The sequence below is a fragment of the Lissotriton helveticus genome, chromosome 9, assembly GCF_964261635.1.
Source record: "Lissotriton helveticus chromosome 9, aLisHel1.1, whole genome shotgun sequence".
Lineage (NCBI taxonomy): Eukaryota > Metazoa > Chordata > Amphibia > Caudata > Salamandridae > Lissotriton > Lissotriton helveticus.
This window is the reverse complement of record NC_136070.1, coordinates 57,010,934-57,035,728: the sequence shown is the minus strand read 5'-3', so window position 1 is coordinate 57,035,728 and position 24,795 is coordinate 57,010,934. Positions and strand designations below refer to the sequence as shown.

Sequence of the window (24,795 nt, the reverse complement as noted above, 5' to 3'; positions counted from 1 at the left end):
TCCAGCATCCACGAGATCTGCGTGGGGCCCTTCTGCTTGTTTGCTGCTCGACGCGTTGTCTGGTCACTTGCCGGCTGGCTAGTGGCCTCCTAGACGACGAACCTTGAAATCTTCACTGCTGGTCTGGTTGCTCCAGACTGGCCCTTGCTCCCTTCCAAAAGAGGGGCACCCCGGACTCTCCTAGTCCGCACCAGACGCCTTTTCCACTCACCGCGTGGGTTGCCTTTGCCAAGGCCTGTTGACGCCGAATCCGGAACCAACACCGCCAACAGCGAGAGCCTGCGTGGGACAGCTCGTGCCTCCATCCTGGTCATCCAAGACACCTCCTGGTCCACGTGGCTGCAGAGTCAAGCGTCCACTCTTCACTTGATCGCGACGACGACATCTGGTTCCTTCCTGGCTCCACTCCAGTCACTGGCTAGTGACTGTGAACATTGTCCCCTCTGCTTTCAGGTCTTCAGCATCTCTGATCCACCCTTGGATCACACCGGACATCTTCCTCCTGGTCGCCTGCAGCATCTTTTCTTTCAGGCTCCATTGACTTCAACGCAGAAACCCGACACGACTTCGCACCTATGCACCCGCAGCCCGTGGGTGAGGTAGCGAGAGCATTTCGGTGCTCAAGGGTAGCTTGACTCTCCTAGTGTCCAGATTCACAGTCATTTTAGTCCTAACTAGTCAGGATTGTCCGTACTCACCTTTTTCTTGAACTGTACTGTCCATAGACGTTGTTACACATCCCGCGTGTGAGTTCACACTCTGCACCGCGTCCCGTGGGCCTCCTATTACTTACCTAAGGTTAGGATAGCGTAGTCCCAGCGGTCCTGCAGCCTCTGGACAGCTCCATTTCTTCTATCGACTCTCACATTCCATTTACTTAGTATATGGTTTGTCGTGCCCCTAGGGCACCATTGTAATTTTGTGCAACTTATCGTGTTTTTCCTAAGAGATTGTCATGTGGTTAGCCCTCTGACCTCATAAAGAGTTCAGAGGTGTTTGTTATTAATAAATATACTGTTTATTTTCATAACAACCTGTGTGGTGTCCTTTCATCTGGTATTCAAGGGGTTATATTGTGGTAAAACAGCTGGCTTCACATGCCGAAAGAGTTTAGCCTAAGACTGCTTTGTCCATCCTACCATTAGGATAGCTGGTCTATAAGGTTGACTTACAACCAATCACCATAAGGGTTGTTTGGACTGATAGAAGGTGATCACTAGAACTAGTGAACATCATATATCAGGCCAACTTCTCACACAATGGAATTCAGGGCATTAGGAACCGAGTAACGGCCACCCTACTGTAACGCTATTATTGTCAGATCAACTCGGAAATACATGTGGTGGAACGATGTACGGTCGGTGCAGCCGGAAGTACTTCGAGAAAATCTTGCTGGGTCTGCTGTTGTGATCAGAACCAGAGTTGGTTACAAATGTAGCAAGGGTACAATATACCCGCGGAGTAGTGGCTGACGTATCTGTAAATATAAGGGATGAAAACTCGCATGTTCAAGGCAAGAGTCCTGTAAACAGCAGGGCGTAACAAGAGAGGGTATAGGGGTGGAGCTATTCATTAAAAATGGCCGCCGCAAAGCCCCGAAAATTTTCGGATTCGGGGGCGTGTTTTTTGCGTTCTGAGTGACGGATGACGTCACAAAGTGAAAGAACGCAAAAAACACGCCCCCGAATCCGAAAGAGACGGGGCTTGAATGGAGTGATGCCTCTCTCCTCCAATGGCTGGCCTCAGTTTAGGAAGCCAGCCAATGAAGGAGAGGGGCGAGTTCAAGCCCCCTAACCTAAAAACATAAAATCTTCGGACTCCGCCCACTGCTTCGCAGTGCGACTGTCCTCGACCTAAAAACGACAAGTCCCAGAAAGCAATAATTGGTTAAGTGAAAGCCTAGTACTGGAAACAGGCTTACTCAGAGCCTTTTGTATACTGTATCCTAAGATCCTGGCTCCCTGTATTTTAGCTTATCTGTGAGTGTTCGGGGAAGGGTGTGAAGGGCGACTAAATTGAAACTGGCCATCATTTATCAGATGATGGTTGCTCATCATGTGCCTGCAGTTCCTCATTGGTCAGATTGATGCCACCACAGCTGTTGGTCATGTAGATTTTGTATAGTTCTGTCATTGGCTAATCATTACTTTTTAGATAATTTTAGCTAGAATATAGAGATCAAATGTTTAAGGAGCGGCTAGTAACAAACACGTTCAGAAGTATCTTAAAAAGGCTTCTTAAGTGCCGGTTTGACAAAAGAAATCTGGTAGCCTATGTTAGAATCCCTTTGCAAAAGGACATAGGTAAACCATAAAGAGATATTTTGATAGGGATGATGCAGAAGGGAACAGCTCATCAGAGTTGTACAAGACATCTTCATCTTGAAACTTAGCACCATACACAAAAATACATAACCAAAACTGAATCTAACTTTTGTTTCCGCACAACCTCCTATGCCAACAAGGAAAGATACTTTGCATTCAATGCAGTCAGTCATTTCATTTATACCCAACTCATGCTGCCTACCTGGACCCATTAATAACCCATTTCCTTCAACAAAAGGTTGATTAACAGAGTTAACACCATCAATTCCTAGATCTGAATGATCAAGCAATACACTCTAAGCTAAGCTATGACCTTTCGTAAAAAGGTGAAAACTTGGCTTTTCCCAAAAAATCCCCCAAAAAATCCACCAAAATAAATAAATCTATTCTGATCAGCACCATGTCCACTCTCCTGTCCCCACAGAGTTCTTAGCTATATGTACTTTAGCGCCAGGATGCCCGTAGGGTTACAGAGCACTCTACAAATGCTATAAATAAAAATAAATAAAATAAATAAAAAAATAAAGGTTCCCCTGTGGTCTACGAAAGATTTCATTTCCTCATCTATACAAAGACGTTGCCAAGATCGTCTCTTCACTAGAAGCAGCCACCTACAAAGAGAAGATCTTTCCATCTTCCATGATTAAGTCCATGTCACACCCATTCTCAACATTGGAAACACCATTCTCTGTCCGCATGCACTACTCAACCCTGCTAAAGGCTGGCCCCTTAAAGACAAAGTTATACCCTGATGACTGCTTCAACGATTACCCTCTAACACCCCTCCCCCACTGTTAAAACATTTTAAAGTGGGCCATCCCATCTCCACTGCAAGTGGACATGCATCACTTCCTTCAAGCATTTCAAGCACTGACAGGAACCACCGTCAAGGAATTTGCTGCCAATGTATTGTAACTTTACTGTTCGGCTATGTCAAACATGACAGAACCATATGAAAAAGTAGAAAAAAAATGTATTTAAAAAAAAAAATGATTGAAAGTAAAAAAACAATGCCCTCCTCATCACTGGAGTTATGTCCTATGGCAGAGGTGGCATTTTGCAGTTTTCAATGCCTCTTGCTGCCAGGGTTTTCCTGGTGGTGACGGGCAGGGTAAACTGTCCTGTATGTCCTTTCCTTTAAATTAGGTGGGCAGACATGCAGGTCAACCTCCGACGGCCCTTACTCCATCAGGCCGTTGGTGTGGTGCAACCTCAGTGGGGATAGGGCATTCTCCACCGTTGTTACACCAAAGGCTCGCCCGAGTTAAATCTGCCAGCATATAAATTAGACCATCTAGCACGGATCTTTAGATGCAGCCAAAGATGCTGCACAAAAGATAACTTGACTAGCTTCCTTGGAGATTTTCTCGTTTATTTGAAAGATCTTCTTGGTTTAATTCACAACTCCTATCATTTCATTTGCAAATAATCATTTTATACACCATTGTAAAGTTTTTGATGTCCGATGCATGTTGCTCTTTTAAGGTTCTAGAGGAGTCTGCCATCTATTAATTAATCTTTTTCACCATAGTTTTCCTTAGCATGTCAAACACAAGGACATGATGGACACAGCGCTGAAACTTTTCAGACACTCACCCCCAGTCACAGATCAGGGTTGAATCCATCATCGATCTTTAGCTCACTTCGCCGTCCCAGTTCAGACCCAGTTATATGCAAATCAGTCTTGGCCCTGTGCCTCATGGGAACAATCCAGCCCGAACTGCCAAGCCAGGTCTTCCCTGGACTGGAAACAAGCATCCTGGGACCAGTTTCGGGGTAACACCCCTCATCAGCCAGGCTAGCTTGAATCCAGTGGCAAAGTGAGCAAGGGACCCACGTCTGGGCATACCCTGCCAACTTAGGGTGAACAAAGCAAACACAAGGAGATGATGGATGGAGCACTGAAACTTTTCAGACATTCACCCCAGTCACAGGTCCGGGTTGAATCCATTATCGTTCTTTAGCTCATTTCACCACCCCAGTTCAGATCCAGCCATATGCAAATCAGTCTTGACCCTGTGCCTCATGGGAACAGTCCAGCCCGAACTGCCAAGCCAGGTCTTCCTTTGGACGAGAAACAAGCATCCTGGGACCAGTTTTGGGGTAACACCCCTCATCAGCCAGGGTCAAGGCTTGAGCATGGTCAAGACTGATTTGCATATGGCTAGGTTCCCGTGCTCTTCATGCCACAAGTTAAACAAGCTAGCCTGGCTGATGAGGGGTGAAACCCCAAAACTGGTCCTAGGATGCTTGTTTCCAGTCCAGGGAGGATCTGGTCTGGCAGTTCGGACTGGACTTTTCCCAAAGGGAGCAGGGTCAAGACTGATTTGCATATGGCTGGGTTCAAACTGGAATGGCAATCGGAGTAAAATAACTATGGATTTAGGCCCAGATCTCTGTACTGGGGTGAATGTATGACATTGTTCTGCATTCTGTCAATCAATTGTTCTTTTTGCATTTGTTACCCGAAGTGGGATGGGTACACCCAGACGTGGGTCCCGTGCTCTCCATGCCACTGGAGTCAAGCTAGCCTGGCTGATGAGGGGTGAAACCCTGAAACTGGTCCCAGGATGCTTGTTTCCAGTCTATGGAGTACCTGGCTGGGCAGTTCGGACTGGACTGTTCCCATAGGGAGCAAGGTCAAGACTGATCTGCATATGGCTGGGTTCATAGGGCACTTGGGGCCTATTTATGAAAACGTCACGCAGTGCAGTGCAGCAAGTCACCTTGCTGCGCTACACAGGGAAAGGGCAGAATGACTCATATTTAAGGCAATAAGGCACATTGCTTCCTTTTCCTCTATGTTGGCACCCTTTTGACAGCCTAGTGCCAGCGCAGGCACCCTTGCACTACTGTTGCATTGTTTTTGTGCCGAAAGAACACCTTCCTGAAAAAACACAAGCCTGAGAGGCATATTCTTCTATTTACGTAGAATGAGGAAGTAACGAGGAGAAATAAAGATATTTCTCTTTGTCACACCTCTCCTGGGAAAGTATATCTTTTTGGCACATTTCCAGGTTTACCAGTGCTGGTAAGTCTAGGAATTCATCAAAAACCATGGGAGTTGCGTGGGAACACCCACTCAACACCCATGAAACAACTACCCAGGGCAGATAAAGGCAATGCAGTGATTTATGCTGTATTGCCTTACTCTAGATTAATGAAGCCACTCAGGGCCACGGAAAGTGGCCTTGCATGTCTTCATAGATCTGACTTAAGGTTTGCATTGGGTAAACATCCTTTACAACGCAACTGTTACAACAAAGTACCTTTACGACGCAACCATTACAACGCAACTTTTACAACGACTTGCGCTGGGGGGCGCTCTAGGATAGGGAATAGTTTCCAACACCTTCCCTACTATCCACGGGGACTGGAGTTGGAATAGTAAATTAAACTATTCACTATCCAGCGCCCCCCAACGCAAGTCGTTGTAAAAGTTGCGTTGTAAAACTTGCATCGTAAAGGCATGCGTTGTAATGTCATACATCCTTTACATTGCTCTTGTACCATGTTGCGTGGTGCAAGAGTGATGCAAACCATCTCGTAAATAGGCCCTTTGGTATCCAAGTAGAATGCCAGCTTCATGTTTGACATTTGCACTGGAGAGAAAGATAGGACGGAGAGATAAATAGAGCAATGGCAGTGTGTGATCAAGAGGATAAAGAGACATTATTTTCCATTAGTGCGACCGATATATCTGTGTGTACTTGCGAGGAATTTCTGATAGCGCAAAACTGTAACTGCATATGTCTGTGAGCGAAAGGAGTCAGAGGTTTATCTGCTTTCCTTGTGGGTAGTATTCAAGTACCTGGAGGATGAGAACTCCATGGATGGAAGAGGCCTGGACATTCATAAGTATAGGCTGAGATTTGGAAATTGTGGATTCTTATTTTTGACCAAACACCACTGCAGCAGAGTGATGCTCAGAGAAGGCAAGTCTCTTCATTTACTCGTGGACTGTGATGTATCCAATGTCATTGTAAAGGCTTGCCAACTAAGAGGGCCAAACTCAGGATGCAAACCTGTTCTAAAATAAGCAACACTGACTGGACATCTACTTTAACTGTGCCATTTTGTATCTGGATCAACACCTATAACACCTCCTAGAAAAAGCCCTGACAGGACACTTGAGTTACAAAGAGTATTGGCTAACCACTTGCAGAGCTGCACTACCCAAGCCCTGGAACACCAGTTATAGACAGTAATACTCACCAAGGATACTCTGTCTACCACTTTGACGACGTCAGTGGTCACGCACACATTACTACTCCTTCACTATGACCAGGTCATCTATCACTGGTCATCAATATGTGTTTTCTGGCTGATTCCCACAGTAATCAGTCAAATCAGCAATATCATCTAAAATGTTAATTTGCCCAAGAACAGGCGAAAGTCTTCTTCTCTGTAAAGTTTTTTGCCCACTCCAAAATCTAGTTGTGAAATCTGTTGCGCCACCTTATAACCTGCAGTCTGTGCTAAAGTCACTCTGAGCCCACATGCACTCATAGGAGGGGTGAGCAATGGTTTGTTTACCACATTAATCCTGCCATTAGTGAGCATAGATCTCATACCGGTCTGTGCCTGCAATTCAGAATGTTGTATACAGAAATACTGACACATAAATATTGTCCTAAATATCATACTGTAAACTATCACTGACTAAGACTAGCGATATGCAGGAGCAAACAGAGTATTTTAGCTCACCCCCTCAAATGTCTCCTGGGCCCAAAAGCAATAGGCTCAAATAGTGTATACAATCGTAAGGACATATATTGTCCCACAGCTCTACACAAATCCGGTTCAATATTCAGAATAATACAATGTTAATATAAGTTAGTAAGGTTTATTAGGAGAACATTTTCCAAGTGCACCAAGTTCTACATGGCGTAGTTGCCCAACATTTTGTGGAGCCATATGTTCTCCCTGGAACGGTAAGCCTCTTTCACACCTAGACTAAAACCGCTGGACTTGTTACAAGCATTAGGAGAATCACTATCGGAACATTGCTGATCATTATTGATGGCCTCCAAATTACCTCTGTCCAGTAACTCTGTGCTGTCACACAGCTCCACCCTATGTCAGAATGCTCCCTTCTGAACACAACTCCCATGCAACTAACCCAGAAACGCTCTTAACCCCTTTGCTGCGGGGCTGATTCCCCCACTGTGCTGGGGGGCGCACGCACAGCGCCCCGGTGCTCATGACGAGCTCAGCACGTCATTAGCCACGGTTCTTGTGAGCTCGTCACGGCCACACCCGTTTTAATAGAACGTTCATCACAGCGGGGGAATTAGCCCCGCGTACGAGCGTTCTAACGGCCGTGACGAGCTCAGCTCGTCATGGGCACACGGGACCCGTGGCTCATGACGAATTGAGCTCGTCATGAGCGTGAGAGGGATTAAGAGGCACCAGGGACCATAAGGCCATCTATGGAGATATTTTGGTGCCATATTGAATACACATAACTCAATGAAATCTCTTTTCAGGCATTCAAGATCATGGCTTGTCTGGTAGAATTGTTCTCATCTCTTTTTCCTTATCCATTCTGAACTTGGATGGGGGTTCCTTCGATATGTCTACTGAGCTTTGAGATTAGGTCTCTGCATTCTGCTGAAACATTCGAAACTTCCTCAATTGGCCTCAACCTTCCTAATGTCAAGGAGTTATCCCTTCAATCTCAGAAAGGGGGATCTTTCCTGTTGGCCGATATTCAGCTCTACTACTAGGTGGTGGAAGTGAGCTTTAAGCTCTTTGGGTCAACCCGCCGTACACCACCTTCTTCCCAGACAAGCTGTTGTTGCGTACACGGGCATCTTTCTTGCCTAAAGTGATGGCGCTGTTGCACATCAGCCAAAACATCACCCTGCCAGTGTTCTATGCTACTCCTAAGGAGGAGGAGAGACTCCATCGATTGAACCCTAAAAGAGCACTTAATTTTTACATATATTGCACTAAAGAACACTGGGTGGAATTTGCTGAGGCAAGAAAATGCAAGGTTGGGCAGAAGACACCCATCTCCCACTGGTTCATGCTCTGCATTAAGATCTGCTGTGCATTGGTTATCTGCCCATGTAATGTAGGCATATCCCATGTGAGGACGTTATAGTTAATTCTGGCATAAACATCTTGTGCAAGAATGACCTGATGGACGTTTCTCCCCATAACTTTAACTCTTTCATAGTGGGATAAATCGCAGGTTTTGCATAGAGATCACCCAACTTATGAGAAACTAGTTGGTGGGGAGTTAGACCTTCGACATTGAGGATACCTCATTTCATTCCATCTTTAGACTCACCCCCATCTTCTCTTTACATAGATACCCATATTTGTGTCACCACCTCCTGCACATTAGCCTGGTCAGAGACCCAATTCGGCCAGCCACTCAGACACCACCAGCCCACCACCATGAGTAAGAAAAGAGGAGGAATTTAAATAGAAGAGGCAAGAAAAGTAAGAGGAAAGTGAAAGATCAGCGTTTACACAAACATCTTCACCATACCCAAAACCAAGAAAAAGGAAAACAACCTCACACTGTTTGAAGAATAGATATCACAGAAGTGTCATTGTGTCACACAACATAAATATAGAACGGCATTTGACTGGAGAGGTAAATCCTCACTTTCTAGACCAGTAAGGGTTTTGAAAACCACACTTTGACCATGAGTCCCATCACTATTGGGGTTTCCCTGCATCTTGCACCTTGTTTCCTTGTTCACAGCATCAACAGCTCTGGGCGACGCCCTGTTCGAATTCTGAGACCCTTGCATTCATGTGGGGTCACCCATGCCTTCCCTCTGTTTGGCCACTGCTCTTCTGACTGCAAACTCGTTCTTCTTTCTTCTGCTCTGTTGAGTGATTTTCCTATCCTGTGATCCGGGCACAAGTCCTAAATAAAGAAGTGGGGGGACGCTCAAAGACAGGAAGTGATGTCACGACAGGAAGTGACGTCGTAAAAGGTAAAAACATAGAAGTGGGGGGACGCTCAAAGACATGGAGTGACGTCACGACAGGAAGTGACGTCACGAAAGGTGAAAAACGTAGACTTCTATTAATGGAGGTGAGAGAGCGCAGATCTGAAAAATGTATAAGTGCACCATATTTACAAGCACGTAGTATTAGTTTAAATATAGATTGCACCAGAGTGTTATATTCATAGAGTGAAAATGGTAAAAGTGTTTTAGTTAGAATAGAAATATATATATCTGTGTGACAACTAATGTAGAAGTTTATAGAAATGTTAGGATGATGTGAAACTTCATGTTCCTCATGTTAAGTGACTATGTGAAGGAGAAACGAAACTCTGCAAACCATTGAAAATGTGTAGGCCCATGGCAATTCACAGTAAACGTATAAGTGCTGCTACACTGACATGAGACGTGGACATAACATTTTTCCAAGGTATTATTAATCATAGAATTGGAATATATGTTTTATATAGATGTGTTACTTTATAGAAATGTGTGTTAGTTAGAATACTGTTTAAACACAGAAATTAAAATGTTTTCAGAGTGTAGAGGCCTGCTTCATGTAATTTAGTAGGCCTGAATAGATAAAGTTGCTTCTTTGATCTGCATGTGCTCGTTAAGGAGAGATCGCACGGAGCACAAACGAAGACATAGTTTATGACTTACAGATATGGTAGAGGCCGGAATTTGGGGCCCACAGTAGAACGGTTTGTTTGCAGGTGCGAGGGGGTTTAATCAGCTCGGTGATGAATGGGCTTTGTTCAGAGACGCCTGGCACAGGCCTGGAGGAGGCTTCAGGAATTTCCTGGGGGTACCGACCAGCGGAGAAGAAGCCTGGGAAGCAAGGTCAACTTTAACGAAGGGTCCAGAGGAGCACCAGTGTGGAATTTACCGCCAGAACCGATACCACGTGAGGGGCGTCTCTAGGGGCGTTCCTATGGGAAATGTGATTTTGTATTAGGGACAGCACCCCGGGGAGTAGGCAGAGCAGATGATCTGGGGAGCCTAAGAAAGCGGATGGGTAGGCAGATAGACTGAACTTAAGAGAACGATTCACTAAGAAGACTAAGAGAAGTGCGTGATCTTCTTTGGAAGTCACCACGGCTGACACCTTTTTAGGTAAAGATCTTGTTAAGTAGGGATGTCACTTAGTCTAGTGTAGGGACAGACTAATCTGAATTTTTCCTTTTTGTAAATGACTCTTAAGTTGCAATTTATAGCGATACTTGCAACTCGCATGGTATTTGAGATATTTTTGATCATTTCTTTTTGCCGATTGAGAGCATTCCGAGAGTTCCTTTTCATATTGATACCTGTATACCTTTTGAATCTTATCCTGAGATGTTTGTATCTTCAGATATTGTTGACTTTATAATAAACTTTTGAACTCATTTGGTAGTCAGTGGTTCTTTAGAGTGGTTTAAGTTCTTAATTGATTAACCTAGTAGTGGATTGCCTTTTACTCAATGACAGGTACCAACGATCTAGTCGACCTGAATTGGGATCTGGAATAATAATAATAGACCAGAAATCCCGCGTTAACAGTTGGTAGCAGAGTGAGGATGGTTATCTTCTTGAGGAAGGTAATCTAGACTAGGTTAGTTTACCCCAAGGCCCCTAGACATCGAGAGATGAGCAGCGGAAGAATCGAGTACCAGAGAAGGTGCTGACGGTGCGAGAGAAGCAGCAGTATCGGAGGAGAGTGAGTATAACAAGGGTCATGCGTGAACAGATTGCGGTGTTTTGTGTTGTATCTGTATTGTAATGTCTTGCGGAGTTGAATGCCTGTAGTGTGATTGAGAGAAGGTTGTGAGCGCGCGCAACCTGGTACTAGTAAACCTGGTAAACGGGTGAACTGGTGAAAAATCTTAAGTTCGAGGTAGAGCTTAAGTGGTTCGGGTGTATCGAACATCCAGGGTAGTTGTCGACCAGAGTAGAGGGGATCATGAGGTACCATTGACCCCACAGGACCGGGATAGGGGGAGTGTAAGAGTGAGTGTGTGAGTAACGGACGCTGGTCGAAAGTTACTGTGTGCAAGTAACCTATCAGAGAAGGCGATTGTCTGGACGTAATCGGAAAGACATTTCGTCAGTTAAGGTGACAACTATAGTTAGGCTGTGGACGTACAGTCAAGAAAAGTGATCGCTTGGACGGAAGTAATCATTTTTCATAGTATGGATGAGACGCATGCATGACCGAGGAGACGAGCTAAGAAAGGAGGGGAACCGCTGCAAAGGGGGACGAGAGACGTCAGCGAGAGCCGCGCTGTGATTGAGCGGTTTGTGTGACGTCGGCTAGAGCCGCGCTCTGATTGAGCGGATAGTGTGACGTTGGCGAGAAACCGCGCTCTGATAGGCCAGATAGCGAGAACAGCGCTGAGATTGGTGGATTGTCATCAGGAAGTAAACGAACGCGGAGAAAAGTAGAAATTGTAGATTTTGATCATGAAGTGCTTTAAATGTTTGAGAGGGATTTTTAAAAGAAAAAGAAGTGACTCCTTTTACGGGGTAGAGGCACCGCCAGAGGGTACACCGGCTCACTATATGGCAACGAATGTTGGTTTGCACACTATAATGTGGATTAGGGATTGGAACAAGCTTACGGAAGGGAATGGGGAACTGCCGTTCCCAAAGTATGGGACGTTTAAGTTAGAGGTGTTACATCGGCTAAAAGCAACCATGTCCTCATTGAAACCTCCGCCTAGACCGACCCAGTTTGAGGCCCTTAACGCGTGGATTAGGGCGGCACACAATAGAAATCTGAATAGGCGTCAAGGAAGGTTGACGCGATCGGTAAGAGCAGTGCGAGATTGCAAATGGGATGAGGACGCCAAGAGATGGAGGGTACAGGCCATTGAGGTAGATAAGTTGTACCCAGTGAGAGAGGTGGTAGGAGGACAGAACCTTATGGAAGAGGATGAGGAGAGCGATTCGGAGGACAATTTGATAAATAGATTGCTGATGGATAGACCGCCTCCGAGAGTTGGGGAGATAGAAAGTAGAGGACTAGCGAGGGAAGAGGGGGCTGCCATAGAGGGGTATGTACCGCTTCCTATATCGGAATGGACACCTATCAAAGGCGAGGAGACACCTCAACATAGTACAGCACAGAGTGTGGTTGGAAGGTTTGTGGTACAGAAGACACCAACCACTGAGAAGGTTGAGTCTTATGGATTGCCAGATGCTCTCCAAGTACCTGTTACCATAGGACCTATAGTATCGATTTACAACCCCGAGAGAGACAGAGAGGAAGAACAGATACGGTTAGATAGAGAGAGAGTTGAAATGGAAAGGAGAAATAACACGACAAATGCCTGGAGGCAATTGCTAAGACCAGTAACGTGGAACACCCCATTTGATTCAGCAGTGGGTCCCACATCAGGACAGGAGGATCAGGGAGGACCGATGGACCTAAGGGGACCACGGCCGAAAACTGAGAGCTGACTTGAGGGAATGGGATGGGTCCGCAGAAGCACCGAGCAACAGGTCAAGAGCAGAGGCAGAATGGGGAAGTCGAGGCAACGGGACAGTATCTCACTGCGGGGCTAGCGAAAGCAGTCAGGAGCGTGAGGGTCAAAATCAGGAGAACAGAGGAGTTACACGTCCTATGGATGATAGGGAACAGCAGGTGCGGAACGGTAGAGGTATCGAGTGTGAAGAGATGTCTCGTCTCTGGGAAAAGGGTGGAGACCAAATGGTACTAGCTTACAGAGATAGGTTTAGGTGCGCTCACCACGCACTTGGAGAAGATGTACAACACTGGAATAGAGGGAACAGCGAGAGATCTCGCCATACATCGGGTAGTCAGAGATCACAGGCAAACTGTGAGGAAAGGGGGAGTAATGGGATGTCTAACCATGCACCCAGAGAAACCAGGCAGAATGGGGAATGTAGGACCATGAGGCCCAATGGAGTGTTTCATCATCCGCCCCGAGAGGACGGAACTGCATGGGACCTGGAGGGGTGGGAGCATGGGAGGACTCCTCGTAACTCGCCTGAGCCCAGACGTAGAACCCGGAGTTGGGATGGGAGAGATGTGAATGGACCCCCTAGAGCTAGCATACTGAAAGCTGCAGTGAAGGCCAAAAGACTCGATGTTACCAGCTTAAAATCAGATGTGGATGAGATTATAGATGGTACGTTGGCCTTAGAAAGAATTGATTTTTACGAACAAGATGAGTTGCTGTTTATAGCAAAGGACATTACCCGAAAGGCAAGAGCAATTCATGAAAAACTGTCTGAACTGGCAGACAAATATATGGTAGATTTGTCCAGAACAAAGACCCTACAGAGTAACCATAGGTTGCAGTATACAGACCAAGATTTAGATGAGAAGAGAACTACAGGATTAAAAACACACATAAGGGAACTGATAACAGGAATAAGAGTGTGGAGGGATCTGGACAAATGGGAAGAGAGGTGGGCAAAAAGGGGCACTATCAGACGGAGCACGAGTGTGATGTCTCCGGAAGGAAGAGTAATGCAGATGGAGGCATTTCCTCTGAGAGAAATATCGAATGGGAATTACGTACATGTGCCCTGGAGTAGAGGAGATTTAGCTGCATTTACCAACTCATTTCCGAAGTTAAGGGACAATCCGGTTGAGTGGTACAAGCAGGTAGAAAGGTTTGTGAAGATCTCAAAAGTATTGTGGATTGATTTGAACACCTTGTTTGACATTGTGGTCCCAGGAGATTTGTGGACAGCATGCAAGACTAGTGTCGAATGGCCAGCTGCAGAGCCAGAAAGGGATGCTGCTACAAATGGACCGGCTGAAATTGTGATGCAAAAGTATGAAAGGGTAATAACTTGGCTGAAAGATAAGGTGCCACCACAAGACATAGATTGGGTAAAAATAGACCGAACAAGACAGGAACCCAAGGAGACAGTTCATGAGTTTTATGAGAGATTGTTGAAAACATTCAAACAATACAGTGGACTCGATGTAATGGACCCCAAAGATATAGGACAGTTTGTATCAAAGTTCGTTTTGGGGTTGAGATCTGATATTTGTTTAATGATTCAGCAACATTTAATTTGCTGGCAGAACAGACCACTGGATGAGATTTTGAGGTATGCAAGGTACTGCAGCGATGAAATAGATTCCAAAGCAAAGAAGCTGAAAGAAAAACTAATGGTAGTGCAGATGCAGTCAGCTGGAAAGGGCGGACAGCAGGGAACAGGGACAATGGGACGGAAATCGAGTAATCAGAATAAGGACAGTGAGGATAACTCGAGACCTAGAATTGACATTGCTACGTTGAAGAAAACGACAAAGTGCCACCAGTGTCAGCAGGTGGGACACTGGAGACGCGAGTGTCCCTATAACCCTGAAAACGGAGAATTAGAGGTAGAGGAGGAAGTTCAAGAGGTTCCAGTTCAAGGGGTAACAGGGCCAAGGAACAAGGTGGCCAAAGGGGGGACTTCGGCTCCACGAGCTCAGTTTCCGCAGCCACCTAAGATTGCGACAGGGGGAAAGGTCTTTAGACAAATGCCTCTTTTATAGATGAAGAAAAGTGTTACTACATTGACCCTTAGACGGGACAACGGGTAAGCAAAGAAGAGGACTGTACCCTCGGGGCAGTTCTAGAAGTGGATCAGAGAGGGCCATTTGTTGAGGCAGAGGTAGCAGGGTGCCCCACAACATTCTTGGTGGATACTGGAGCTACTCGATCAACTCTGAGATCTGCAGTGGCTCCTGATCTACCAATGTCGGGGGAAACAATTCAGGTGGTTGGAGTCGCAAACAAGAGAATGACTAGTCCTTTGACGGAACCAGTATCAGTGAGAATTGGAAACTACATGAATGAACATCAGTTTGTAGTATGTGATTCAAGTCCTGTGTGCCTGTTAGGAAGGGACTTGTTGTGCAAATTGAACTGCACCATATACTGCACACCTCAGGGAGTGGAGGTACAGACTACAGACGATGATGCGACTTTTAAGGTTGTTAATTCAAGAACATGCATAGAGCTGTATCCGACTCTGACTGTGGAGGAACTTCCTTGGGATTTACGCGAGGCAGTATCATCAGAAGTATGGGACTTTACTGGAGAAGAGATAGGATTGATCAAAGGGGTAGAGCCAGTGAAGATCATGGTGAAACCAAATGTCGTTTATCCAAGAACACCTCAATACAAACTGTCCCAAGAGACGATTGCAGGAATAAAGCCTGTGATCGATTCTATGATTCAACAGGGAATTCTGAAGGAAATCGTGGGTAGTCCATGCAACTCCCCGATTATGGGTTTGCAGAAACCTAGTGGGAAGTTCAGAATAGTTCAAGATCTTCGAAAAATCAATGAGATAGTTGTTTCATGTTGTCCAGTGGTACCGAATCCATCAGTGATACTGTTTCAGATACCATTCCAAGCTGAGTGGTTCACAGTGATAGATCTTTGTCAGGCCTTCTTTTCAATCCCATTAGATGAAGAAAGCCAGTACCTTTTTGCTTTTAAAATGGAAGATCGCGTCTTAACATGGTGTAGAATCCCACAAGGGTTCACAGATAGTCCTTCAATCTTCAACCAGCTGTTGAAGAAGAATCTTGAAAGTCTAGTACTGCCACAGAACTCAGTTCTGGTCCAGTACATAGACGACCTACTTGTTGCATCAGAAACAGAGGAAGCGTGTAAGACAGATTCCATCGCCCTACTGAATCATTTAGCTGAAAATGGGCATAAGGTATCTCCGAGCAAATTGCAGTACTGTCTGACAGAAGTACAGTACTTGGGTCACAGGTTGGAAAAAGGAAAGCGCAAGGTGTCACCAGACAGAATAGAAGCGATAATGAAAATCAGTGCACCCACAACACAGAGAGAAGTCAGGATGTTTCTAGGAATGGTTGGTTATTGTCGACAGTGGATAGCTAACTTTTCACTGAAAGCAAAACCCTTACAGAAACTGACGCACAAGGAGGTGAATGATCCGGTACCATGGGACAATGAGTGCTTGATGGCGTTCTTACAGTTGAGAGATGACCTATGTCGTGCTCCGGCTCTAGGGATGCCAGATTATGAAAAACCTTTTTCACTTTACTGCTGCGAGAGAGAGGGATGTGCTTTGTCAGTTCTTGTCCAAGTCCATGGAAATGGCCGTAGACCAGTTGCATATTTTTCGGCTACATTAGATCCGGTAGCCGCAGCGTTGCCCGGATGTCTCAAATCCGTTGCTGCAACGAGTGTCAGCATTGAGCGTTGTGAAAGCATTGTTATGGGACACCAGTTAGTGGTGTATGTACCTCATTCTGTGGAATTGTTAATGACCCGGACCAAGACACAGCACTTGACCAATAGTAGGCTCACGCGCTATGAGCAAGTTATTCTTGCTGCTGAGAACGTGACCCTTAAGAGGTGCTCTGTCTTGAATCCTGCTACGTTGATGCCACTTCCCAATGATATAGAAGGCGAAGAATGTGAAGATCACGATTGCCTTGATGTGACTGAACTATGCACGAAGCCCAGACCAGATATTGTGGATGAGCCATTGATCGACCCTGATGAAATTTACTTTGTTGATGGCTCATGTTTAAGAGATGATACTGGTCGGTTGAGAGCAGCTTATGCTGTTTGCACCATTACTGGAGTTGTGGAAGCCGCTTGCCTGGAAGGAGTACACTCCGCACAGGTAGCAGAAATCATTGCATTAACCCGTGCCTGTATAGCAGGTAATAAAAATAGAGTCACCATATATACTGATAGCCAATATGGTTTCGGTGTTGTTCATGATTTCGGGCAATTGTGGTCTCAGAGAGGTTACATGACCTCCTCTGGTTCGCCAATTCGAAATGGAGAATTTGTGCGGCTGTTGTTGGAAGCATTACAGGGTCCAGCCGAAATAGCTATTGTAAAATGCGTAGCTCATACAAAAAATACTGATTTTGTGTCACAAGGAAACAGATATGCCGATGAGGTTGCCCGCTAAGGTGCGGAGCATGGATATTCGTTCACAAAAGTGGAAATAGATGGGGCTCAGGAGAAAACCGAACTGAATATGATGTTAGAAACTGTGGACACTTGGGAGGATTTAAGAGTAATGCAAGAGAATGCACCAGAATCAGAGAAACGGGCATGGGAAACAGCAGGTTGTGTAAGAAGCGAAATGGATTTTTGGGTTTCAGCAGATGGAAGAGCAGTGCTACCTGAGGAGTTAGCGAGTCCAATGGCACGACAGATACATGGTCCAGTACACTTGGGAAGGGATGCCATGCTGAGGGTATTCAGGCAAACTTGGTACTGCCCTAAGTTTAGGATAGCAGCAGAAGCAGTGTGTAAACGATGCGTTACTTGTCAACAGTTGAACGTAGGGAAAAGAACACCAGTTACACTGAGTCACATTGGGAGGTCTGGGGGGCCTTTCAACAGGATGCAATTGGATTTTATTGAGATGCCAAAAGTCAACCGCCTTAGGTATGTTCTGGTGATTGTTTGCTTATTTTCCAGATGGGTTGAAGCATACCCTACACGCAGGTGCGATACACTCACAGTAGCAAAGTTGTTGCTTAGAGAGTTGATACCGCGCTTCGGGGTGCCTGCCTCTCTGGAATCGGACAGAGGGACTCATTTTAACAGCGAAATTGTGAAGATGCTTTGCTCTGCATTGAACATTGATCAGAAATTGCATTGTAGCTATCGACCAGAGGCCTCAGGTGTTGTGGAGCAGATAAATGGGACACTGAAATGTCGATTAGCTAAAGTATGCTCATCAACTTCCTTGAGTTGGCCTGATGCTCTTCCTTTAGTACTTATGAGCATGCGCAGCACACCCGACAGGAGGACAGGTCTCTCTCCACACGAGGTGCTGATGGGGAGGGCAATGAGACTTCCTTCTGTCCCAACTGCCGCATTATTGAACATTACAGATGACCTGATCCTGGATTATTGCAAAGGGTTGTCTGACGCCATTCATTCTGTGTCTCTTCAGGTACAGGCTGCAGAAGTTCCGTCTTCAAGAAATTTGTGTCACGACCTGTGCCCAGGAGATTGGGTCCTGGTGAAGAAGCACGTCCGGAAGAATTGTTTAGACGTGCGCTGGAAGGGACCCTATCAGGTGATCTTGGTGACGAACACTGCTGTCAAGTGCGGAGGACTGCCTAATTGGATCCACGCATCCCATACTCGAAAGGTTCCAGCACCCCTGGAAGAAACAGCTCCTCTCACAGACGAAAATCCAATTGTGGAAGAAGAATCACAGGAGGGGATCAGTCAAGCTGTGGGGGTGTCTGAAGAAGTTGGGAGTGCAACAGATCTAGAAGAAGAAAGGCAGGACGGCAGTGAAACTGAAGTTGCCACAGAAGGAGAAAGTTGTTGTGACTACGACTCAGACACAGACCAGTACCAGAGTGATCAAGAACAGAGTGTGAGGACAAGAAGTAGGAGAACAAGACGTGGAGAAGTTAGTTGGCCCGAAAGAAAACAAAGGCCGAACTTGAAGCTGACTTCAGAAAGAACTCTTGCTCCTATATCCGAAGACTCAGATCCAGAAGAAAGTGCACAAGAACAGGAACAGGAAGGTCCGAGAAGATCAGGGAGAGTGCGAGTGCCTTGCAGAAGATACGCTACTCCTGAGTGGACCTACCTCGCTACAGATGTCCTCAGCGGGACGCAGAACTGGGAGGGTGAGAGAAGTGACCCTGACCAGAACTGACCCAATCATCACAGTGGAAGTAAGGTTCCTGTTACCAGGATTGGAGGTCGAAAGACTGCTGACACTCAACATCGTCTATCCTCCTCTCCTGAGCGGAATAAGAAAATTGATCTTTGAAACAGTTGAATTTCCGTGTTGCTGTTCAAGGTGTCCAATACTGGAGGGAATCCTTCTTCGTATGGAAATATTTGAGCTAGTGGTGGAAGTTCTGGGAACACGCATAGTCTCGGACTATTAAAGACTTTGTAAAGAACTTTGTAAATATCAATTGAAAGATAACCTAGCGCCGAGTGGAAGAAGAAAGAATTAGGGACTTCCCTTTTAGTGGATGGAGAAGGGCTAGGGTTGTCTGTTGCTACAGAACTCAGAGACTGTTCTTGCGGAGGGAAGTATCAGCTTCCAGGTGTGAACAAAAAGGAGAGACATTGTGCAAAGAAAAGTGACATTGGAGTCTAGCAAGAGACTTTGGCTGAGAACGAAAACCAGAGTTACACTCTTTTGAGATCATGGAGGCTGGCAACCCGAACCGCAGGGCAAAATGCATATTAGGCACACTTTTAGTGGTAGTGATTTTTCTTATAGTTTTAGTAGTTACTATATCATATGTAGTGGGACATGAAAATGAAGCAAAGGCAAGAGAAGAAGCTAAAAGAGTATCGACACAGAGGCCTACTACTGCTGTACAAAGTAGAGTTAACACAGAGAAGGAGAAGGCTTTGTTAGATGCTGAGATTAAGAGATTACACACTGATGAATCCCAGGGGAATTTTAAGTCAAATGCTTATGCTAAACTGCTGTACGAATACGTTGATGTCATGGAGGCGAAAAATTGCTACGTTTGCATGAAATTGCCAGCATCGGTAGATGAGGGTATTAGATACCACCATCTTCCATTGACTTATGGAATCACATGTAGTTTGCTGCTGAGCATATTTTATGAACGGGATGGGTTTGAGTATTACTTCTCGAACTTTGATTCCGTGTTGCCAGAGGTGCCAAACTATAAACATCTTAATAAGTGGGAAAAAGTAGGACATGGAATGGGAAAGGTTGGAGGTTGGTTTGCAAACCTGGGAAAGGGTTTCGTTTGGTACATATTAAAACCTATCATCATAATAGTGATTTGTGTAATCACTTTGTGGGGATTGGTGCGACTGTACAAATGGTATAGAGCAAACAAGTTGCAGAAATCCATGCGAGAACAGGGGAGGAGATTAGCTGCGATGCAGGAGAATCAGTACAGGAGTCTGAGGGTTCTAGAAGAGATGAAACGAGGGAATATTGCAACGACTTCAGTTTGACAATCTATACCTAAATGAGGGTGTTGCGATGATGATGACTACTGGAAGTCATCAAAGGGGGGATTGAGAGAGCGCAGATCTGAAAAATGTATAAGTGCACCATATTTACAAGCACGTAGTATTAGTTTAAATATAGATTGCACCAGAGTGTTATATTCATAGAGTGAAAATGGTAAAAGTGTTTTAGTTAGAATAGAAATATATATATCTGTGTGACAACTAATGTAGAAGTTTATAGAAATGTTAGGATGATGTGAAACTTCATGTTCCTCATGTTAAGTGACTATGTGAAGGAGAAACGAAACTCTGCAAACCATTGAAAGTGTGTAGGCCCATGGCAATTCACAGTAAACGTATAAGTGCTGCTACACTGACATGAGACGTGGACATAACATTTTTCCAAGGTATTATTAATCATAGAATTGAAATATATGTTTTATATAGATGTGTTACTTTATAGAAATGTGTGTTAGTTAGAATACTGTTTAAACACAGAAATTAAAATGTTTTCAGAGTGTAGAGGCCTGCTTCATGTAATTTAGTAGGCCTGAATAGATAAAGTTGCTTCTTTGATCTGCATATGCTCGTTAAGGAGAGATCGCACGGAGCACAAACGAAGACATAGTTTATGACTTACAGATATGGTAGAGGCTGGAATTTGGGGCCCACAGTAGAACGGTTTGTTTGCCGGTGCGAGGGGGTTTAATCAGCTCGGTGATGAATGGGCTTTGTTCAGAGACGCCTGGCACAGGCCTGGAGGAGGCTTCAGGAATTTCCTGGGGGGTACCGACCAGCGGAGAAGAAGCCTGGGAAGCAAGGTCAACTTTAACGAAGGGTCCAGAGGAGCACCAGTGTGGAATTTACCGCCAGAACCGATACCACGTGAGGGGCGTCTCTAGGGGCGTTCCTATGGGAAATGTGATTTTGTATTAGGGACAGCACCCCGGGGAGTAGGCAGAGCAGATGATCTGGGGAGCCTAAGAAAGCGGATGGGTAGGCAGATAGACTGAACTTAAGAGAACGATTCACCAAGAAGACTAAGAGAAGTGCGTGATCTTCTTTGGAAGTCACCACAGCTGACACCTTTTTAGGTAAAGATCTTGTTAAGTAGGGATGTCACTTAGTCTAGTGTAGGGACAGACTAATCTGAATTTTTCCTTTTTGTAAATGACTCTTAAGTTGCAACTTATAGCGATACTTGCAACTCTCATGCTATTTGAGATATTTTTGATCATTTCTTTTTGCCGATTGAGAGCATTCCGAGAGTTCCTTTTCATATTGATACCTGTATACCTTTTGAATCTTATTCTGAGATGTTTTGTATCTTCAGATATTGTTGACTTTATAATAAACTTTTGAACTCATTTGGTAGTCAGTGGTTCTTTAGAGTGGTTTAAGTTCTTAATTGATTAACCTAGTAGTGGATTGCCTTTTACTCAATGACAGGTACCAACGATCTAGTCGACCTGAATTGGGATCTGGAATAATAATAATAGACCAGAAATCCCGCGTTAACAGAGGTGCATTGGGGCTGGTAGTTCCAGGCCAAGGCAGCGTCGGCGCACACTTCTTAAGAGTCTTGCGTACCTGCCCATAGTCTGCCCTCTGTTGCAGAGGTAGCAGTAGCGTGCACTCATCTTCTGTGCACCGTCTGCTGTGAGTAGTCTGATTTTAAAAAGGCTTATGGGAGGTTAGTGTCTTTATATTGGGTATGTTTTTGCATGCAGTTAATGGCAAGAATACACTTTATTTCTCAGCAAGGGCATCTTTGCAGGGGGGATGGTGTCCACCCGGTAAAATAAGTGGGGGGACGCCGTCCACACGTGTGGTACCCCGACTCGAGCCCTGCCTGTAATCGAGCACGTTGCTTGTGCTCGCATCAGTCGGAATTCATCCAATTGGCTTCCGATGTCCATTGGTCCAGTGACCCCCCCCCCCATTACTTTGCCTGAGTGCCACTGGATCTTGAAGAGGCCTATGAACAGGATTTACACAATCAATCCATGCACTATCGTTACTCTGATTTCTCTGTTTGTCTTTTTTCCCAATAGCACAGCATGTTTGACTACATTATTACTAGGTATTCAGGGAAAGTTGAATATGTGAGTGATGGTCGAATTTCATCCTGATTCATATTTGACGGTGAAATGCTGTACACCTCTGCTAGGATCCTAATGAACTCTTGCCTCGTGACCTGAGTCTTGCTCTCCCTGCAGGTGGTGCCCAGGAAGGGCTGCAACACTTGGGACCTTATGGGAACATCCCAAACATCGTGGCCGAGCTGACGGGCGACAATATCCCAAAGGACTTCAGCGAAGACCAGGGTTATCCCGATCCACCGAACCCCTGCCCACTCGGGAAGACAGGTAACCCACGTCTGTTACAGCTACCAGGGTTTGATCCATTTACAAGGTCACAAGTTAACACAGAGGTTGTTCTGCCGGGGTGATTGTTGTGTTACTGCCTGTGGAGGGGGTACTTATGAAATGATAAACCTGGCTGAATGAGAGAGAGAGAGAGAGATAGATAGGGAGATAGGTAGATAGATCGATAGACAAACAGATAGACAAATAAATAGACAGACATATAGACAGAAAGAGAAATAGATAGAGAGAGAGAGAGAGAGAAAGAAAGAGAGAGAGAAATAGATAGACAGAAAGAGAAATAGACAGAAGGAGAGAGAGAGAAAGAAAGAGAGAGGGAGAGAGAGAAATAAAGCGAGAGTCAACATGGAAGACGATATTTCCAAAATATGGAACAAAATCTAAGATAGAACTGATAGTAGTAAGTACAACACAGCTTACAAAATTACCTTGCCAAACCTGGGGCATGTTACCTTCAAAGATGTCCTTACAAATAGTCTTTGGCTCAACATTTGTAGAAAAAGTTCATCAGCTTGAGAAATTACCATGTACAACTTCATCCTAACACACCGTCACCCAGAATAGAATTTCCTTAAAGTATTATGCGAGGAAAAATCTGCCAAAGTAACTGGAAGACAAGCAGCAACATGCTGCAAGCAGAGGCACATTCAGCGGATGCTGCCCAAAAACTAAGTTATCGTTTCAAAGTTCCTTGAAAAGTAACAGCGCAGTCACAATCATACTTGGTTATTGAAGTTTTGCTCAATGAAATCGAATCAGGCTTCAGAAGGAGGCATGGGTGTTCCCAAGAGGTGATCAGCCTGACGCCCAGCAAAGGTCCTCGGCTTCAGCAACAGCATTTCTAACTATACATTGCTCACATTTGAAGAAGGGACCAATGTGGTCTTTTTTATATTTTTTTATTCGAATTGTTTTTCAAACTTTTACTTGGACTGCACCAAAGTACTGTCCCAAAGTTTACCATCAGATGCATCAAGAATAAACAAACAGTAAACCACAAAATATAAGAACAGTCAAAAACAGGCTCAGTTCCAGGAAGTTCATATGATAAGATTTACAACTTAAGGAAGTTAGAAATAGTGAGCAAATAAGAGACTTCCAAGGAGGACATGTCTAACCTGAAACAGAGCAAATGAGTGGCAACTTTACACAATATTGATGGTTTGAACCTGACATCATGGATATATAACGCGGGGGGAATTCATGTGCACCTTTTGGAATGCTATGTACGAAACATTACGATAGTTTATTTATTGTCCTCTGCCTTTTGGGCTGGGTTTGTGCTATAGAAATGACACATACATAAATCCATACGTTGATGCATAGATACATACGTGAGCTTGAAGAGGTAGCCACATAATCTGCCACCAGACAGGGGTGATGCGATTGAATATATTAGATCCCAATATCTGTCTAACTACAGAGTAAATAACTGTCCACCTAGGAATGAGAATGTGTGAGAAAGTGCCTCTTTTTGCGTGGTCATCCTAATTTTTATGCTAACTGTTATTGCTTGTTTTTAAACTCTGCATTACTAGGGCATTACTGTCCATGCCCCAATATGTGGGTTCTGACTCCTAACCCATGGCAAAGTTGCCTAACTCCTAAATGGACTATTTAACTTTCCAGTAAGGCCATAGTATATGATGTAGGAAAATACCTAAATAGCATTGAAAAGTTAAATGTCAACTGTGGACTACAGCACCTGTTGGGCCATCACTAGGCTGATTTACAAAACATAGCCCCAGACCTACTTGTATAGCCTGACTCCTGCAGCTTTTAAACCTGAATGCAAAACTGTAAAAATAACCCTTTTTGAAAGGAATAAACCCTTATTTAAAATATAAAGTAAGTCACCCCTAAGTAGGCCTTGTAGCCTACACGGTACAATGCCTAGTATTTAAAAGTGGAACATGTATGAATTTAATGTTGGCATATACCTACAGTTACTAGTACCCAAAAGCTGTTACACTGTGAAGGGCTATTGCTGTCCTTTGAGAAAAATCAAAGTTCATAGTGAAATATTAATTCTCATATCTCTGGCTGAGACAAACTGCTGAAATAATTCAAACACTATTTTTAATGTTCATTAAAAATCAAATTCAGTGGATTTGTTAGACTTGAACCTCCGGTGGCTAATTAACATTAGCTTTCCAGGAGCTGGCCTATCAGT

The 24,795-nt window shown here is 44.8% G+C and overlaps 1 protein-coding gene across 1 annotated transcript in view; it reads left to right on the top strand.

Annotated features, from left to right (window-relative positions):
• The window catches only part of SCG5 (secretogranin V), a 65,946-nt gene that overhangs the window by 14,446 nt on the left and 26,705 nt on the right, over window positions 1-24,795 (top strand). Inside the window, exon 3 of the mRNA XM_078659449.1 lies at window positions 22,455-22,604. Within this exon, the coding sequence (XP_078515575.1) occupies window positions 22,455-22,604 (150 nt within the window). The remainder of the gene's footprint in view (window positions 1-22,454; window positions 22,605-24,795) is intronic.